This window comes from Pongo pygmaeus, chromosome 7 (assembly GCF_028885625.2).
Source record: "Pongo pygmaeus isolate AG05252 chromosome 7, NHGRI_mPonPyg2-v2.0_pri, whole genome shotgun sequence".
Taxonomy (NCBI): Eukaryota; Metazoa; Chordata; class Mammalia; order Primates; family Hominidae; genus Pongo; species Pongo pygmaeus.
This window is the reverse complement of record NC_072380.2, coordinates 155564759-155569638: the sequence shown is the minus strand read 5'-3', so window position 1 is coordinate 155569638 and position 4880 is coordinate 155564759. Positions and strand designations below refer to the sequence as shown.

The window sequence follows — 4880 nt, the reverse complement described above, 5'->3', positions numbered from 1 at the left end:
CCCCCCTCCCTCTCCCTCTTCTCCTCTCCTCCCTCCCCCTCTCCTTTCCCTCTTTCCTCCTCCCTCCCTGTCTCCCTCTCTCCTCCCCTCTTCCACCTTCTTAGAAGTCTTGGAGCCTCTGGCCAGGTTCTTGATATAGCCAGGGTCTTCAGGGCCCAGTTCTCTTCACTGGGGACTAAATGTCCCCTCCATGTCCTCCAAACCCCAGCCCCCAGGTAGCAGCTGCCAGATTTCCCTGGAAACACAGAAAAGTATTGGGCCTCACCAGAGACCTGGGTGTGGGGGCATGGGGCAGCCCTGTCCAGTCACTGCCACATGGGCACCTGTCACCCATGCACATCAACACCAGGGCCAGGCAGAGAGAGCCACTGCCTGGCTGCGCGTCCCTCACACAGAGCCCAAGACCTGGACTCAGGACCTGGGCAGGAGTGAGTGGGAGCTCAAAGTCACATCTGGGAGCTCACATGTAGACTTGCCGAGCCCCTGGGCACAGAGGCTGATGGTGAGGGTCCTTCCCGGGCTGAGCTGCACATCCTGCAGAGCCGGGCAGGGTCAGGGACAGTGAGGACCCAGGAGAGCAGTGGCCAGCGCCAGCTTCCTCCAGCCCCCCAAAGAGAGAGGCGAGTGGAGAGGAGGAAGCCCACCTTGGGACCCTGGGAGGCAGCAGATGACAGCCCGCCCAGCGCCCGGGAGGGGGCGTGGGAGGGGCGCCCAGTGCCCGGCTCAGTCCCTCTGGTCCCCGCAGGCTGAATGAGCCCCGCCGCCCGGGGTGGGAGGTGCGGAGCGGAGGGATTAGTCATCCCGGCCCCGCCATGTGTGCAGGGGGTGGGACCTCCCGTCCCTTGCCGCCCGGGAGCCGAGTGGGCGCAGGGCGGGGCCTGCAGGGGCGCGGGCGGGGCGCTGGCGGGGAGCCTGCGGCTGGGCCAATGAGAAACCGGGCTCGGCGAGCCGGCCGCCCACGGGCCGCGCTGGCTGCATAAAGAGCCGGCGGCCAGGACTCAGCGCAGAGCTCGGGCGCCGCGTCCTCCCTCCGCAGCAGCCGAGCCGGACCTGCCTCCCCGGGCGTGCTCCGCCAGCCCCGCCGCCGGCCCGCGGCGACAGACAGGCGCTCCCGGCAGCTCCGCACGGGACCCAGGCCGCCGGACCCCAGCGCCGGACCTCCCTCCGTCCGCCCCGAGGAGTTTGCCGCCTGCCCGAGCACCTGCGCACAGATGGAGCTGGACCACCGGACCAGCGGCGGGCTCCACGCCTACCCCGGGCCGCGGGGCGGGCAGGTGGCCAAGCCCAACGTGATCCTGCAGATCGGGAAGTGCCGGGCCGAGATGCTGGAGCACGTGCGGCGGACGCACCGGCACCTGCTGGCCGAGGTGTCCAAGCAGGTGGAGCGCGAGCTGAAGGGGCTGCACCGGTCGGTGGGGAAGCTGGAGAGCAACCTGGACGGCTACGTGCCCACGAGCGACTCGCAGCGCTGGAAGAAGTCCATCAAGGCCTGCCTGTGCCGCTGCCAGGAGACCATCGCCAACCTGGAGCGCTGGGTCAAGCGCGAGATGCACGTGTGGCGTGAGGTGTTCTACCGCCTGGAGCGCTGGGCCGACCGCCTGGAGTCCACGGGCGGCAAGTACCCGGTGGGCAGCGAGTCGGCCCGCCACACCGTTTCCGTGGGCGTGGGGGGTCCCGAGAGCTACTGCCACGAGGCGGACGGCTACGACTACACCGTCAGCCCCTACGCCATCACCCCGCCCCCAGCCGCTGGCGAGCTGCCCGGGCAGGAGCCCGCTGAGGCCCAGCAGTACCAGCCGTGGGTCCCCGGCGAGGACGGGCAGCCCAGCCCCGGCGTGGACACGCAGATCTTCGAGGATCCTCGGGAGTTCCTGAGCCACCTAGAGGAGTACTTGCGGCAGGTGGGCGGCTCTGAGGAGTACTGGCTGTCCCAGATCCAGAATCACATGAACGGGCCGGCCAAGAAGTGGTGGGAGTTCAAGCAGGGCTCCGTGAAGAACTGGGTGGAGTTCAAGAAGGAGTTCCTGCAGTACAGCGAGGGCACGCTGTCCCGAGAGGCCATCCAGCGCGAGCTGGACCTGCCGCAGAAGCAGGGCGAGCCGCTGGACCAGTTCCTGTGGCGCAAGCGGGACCTGTACCAGACGCTCTACGTGGACGCAGACGAGGAGGAGATCATCCAGTACGTGGTGGGCACCCTGCAGCCCAAGCTCAAGCGTTTCCTGCGCCACCCCCTGCCCAAGACCCTGGAGCAGCTCATCCAGAGGGGCATGGAGGTGCAGGATGACCTGGAGCAGGCGGCCGAGCCGGCCGGCCCCCACCTCCCGGCGGAGGATGAGGCGGAGACCCTCACGCCCGCCCCCAACAGCGAGTCCGTGACCAGTGACCGGACCCAGCCCGAGTAGAGGGCATCCCGGAGCCCCCAGCCTGCCCACTACATCCAGCCTGTGGCTTTGCCCACCGGGACTTTTGAGCTGGGGCTGACTCCTGCAGGGGAAGCCCTGGTCCAGCTGGGTGCCCCCTCGGACTCCGGGCGGACTAGCACACACTCGTGTCATCCAGATGTGAGCACCGCACCCAGCGGCAAAGAGCCCTCCCCCCTGCAGGGCTCCGCCCATCACTGTCCCTCCGTCTGTCTTCCGGGCCTGGACCCCACCCTCCACACTCTCAGGCCATCACAGAACACCCCAGCTTCCTCATTCTGCTACAACGCCCAGGCCCTCTGGACATCCAGAAAACCAAGTGTCCGGATGGCAGGGGCCAGCGGCCACCAAGCTCACGGGACATCCAGAGCAGAAGCTAGGGCAGAGCCAATGCTGAGGGAGCCTCGACTTCCGGCGCCGCCGCCCTCTCCCGGCATCCGCAGAGCCAGCTGACGCCCTCCCTGCCTCCCAGGGCAGCTGGCCAGCCTCGGGCAGCGCGGCCCCCTCCTCCCAGGGGACAGTAGAAATCGCACACGCAGCAGCAGCAGACCTGATGTCCCGGTGCTTCCTGGCCCCTCAGGTGAGCCCCCGCCCCAAGGCAACACCTGCTGTGGGGCATCTGAGAGCTGGTGGGACCCGGAGGCTGTTTTCTAGGAGAGCCCACTGAGGCTCGGGCCCCCAGCAAGTTAGCCAAAGGGATGGGTTGGGGGTGGCATCATGGAAGGGGACACTGGGGAGAGTGGGCCGGTGGGAGGTAGGGGCAGTTTGCTGAGCCAGCTCTCACATGGACCCGCGCTTTCTCTCCCCCAGCTCCAGTGATTCACGCCCGCCTGGAGAAGAATCAGAGCTCAGCTCATGACTCATCCGTGGCAGGCAGAGGGTCCCAGAGGGGCTGAGTCCTCAAATCCGGCTGAGGCAGCAGCCGGCACCATCGGAGCCAGGAGAGTGACAACCGGTAACCCAGACCCCACCATCAGCTGTCCCGGCCAAATGAGCTCCTCCCCAGACCCCAGACACCCTGGGGCCCAGGCCACTCCCCAGTGTTTGGGCATGCTGGGAGGTTCTGACAGGGTCGGGGGGCCTCTGCCTTGGAAGACCAGCGCCATCCACCGGCCCCAGCCCCTCCCTGTGGAGCCCTGGCTACTGTCCTGCATGGTCTCTCACTGCTCACTCTCCTCTTCTTTCAGGTCTCAAGGTTCCCACAAAGTCTTTGCTGCTGTGCTGGGCACCACCCACCCCTCACCTTGCAGGCTGCCTGCGTGGGAGGCGAAGTCCCAGGACAGCCCAGAGGGGGGCTACAGAGAGGAGTCGGCTGCAGCAAAGGGCAGGAGCCCCAGCTTAGCCCTGAGCGCCAGCGCGAGGGCCAGGGCCTGCCACTAAGCCCGCCCCGCTGGCCGCCAGCTGCCCGTCCCCAGAGCCACTGCAGCAGGAGTCGGGCCCTGCCTCCCTCCCAGCAGGGAAACCCCGTCCGCTGCCAGGCCATCCTCTCTGCCAGAGGCTTTCATGAGCCCCAAGGCTGGGGCCACAGCTCCTACTCCTGCCCAGCAGCCCTGAGCCCAGCTGCAGGAAGGACATCCCAGAAGCCATTGCTCCTGGGGCGCTTCCAGGCGTTCTGCCCTGCCCCGACACCAGAACCCTGGTGCTGGTGGGCCACTAGCGTCTGCAGCCTGAGCAGGCGCTGGCTCAGGGTTCATCTTTCTGCCTTGTCCACTGGGGGACCAGCCCTACAGACCACTCTGACAAGTCTTCGGCCCACACCCTGCCAGCCCCACAGATTTTATTTTTGCACATAAGCCATAACCAATCCTCAAGGCTGGCACAGGCTTTGGGGAAGCCCTGGAGCCTGTGAAGACCCTGGAAACCTCATGAGGCTGTGGCCAACCCCTGCCCCTTGCCCCCACACAGACCAGGCCTTAAATGTCGGTCCAGGCCCTGTGCACCTTACCCCAAAGACAGACTCTTTTTGTAAGATTTTGTTAATAAAACACTGAAACTTCTTGGAGTGTTCATGTTGCTTCTTCTGTGTGCTTGGGCTGGGCAGGGGTGGAGCTGCAGACACAGGTCCCCTGGCCCGGAGGGTGACCCTGGAGACCCCATGGGTGTAGTGAGAGGTCTCTGGGGGCTCGGGGGAGCACCAACAGGGCAGCCTCCATCAGGGTCCTGGATCCTCAGGGGGAAGCACCCTCAGGGTGCCACACTTCAGCCTCACTGCAGCCCACTAGGCCTAGCTCAGCCCTGCCTCCAGGCCTGAGTGGCCATCAGTGAGGGTGACTGCTGACTGGGGGAGCCCTGTTCATGCTGAGCTGAGGCCTGCCCCTCTGTAAGTCCTACTGGCACGTAGGGTGTACAGCTGGTGCATGGCGGGACTACAACTAGGGCTCGGCCCACACAGCCATCTCAGGCTCTGGAGCCCTGGGGACCTAGTGAGTGCAGACCCCAGCTGGGAGGGGACCCTGGCCA

The 4880-nt window shown here is 66.5% G+C and overlaps 1 protein-coding gene across 1 annotated transcript; it reads left to right on the top strand.

Annotated features, from left to right (window-relative positions):
- The first annotated feature begins 977 nt into the window (after positions 1-977).
- On the top strand, positions 978-4422 carry ARC (activity regulated cytoskeleton associated protein). The gene is made up of 3 exons (XM_054499234.2): positions 978-3000; positions 3231-3375; positions 3608-4422. Exon 1 carries the CDS (start codon positions 1212-1214, stop codon positions 2400-2402), a length of 1191 nt encoding a protein of 396 aa, XP_054355209.1. The 5' UTR covers positions 978-1211; the 3' UTR covers positions 2403-3000; positions 3231-3375; positions 3608-4422.
- Positions 4423-4880: the final 458 nt, after the last annotated feature.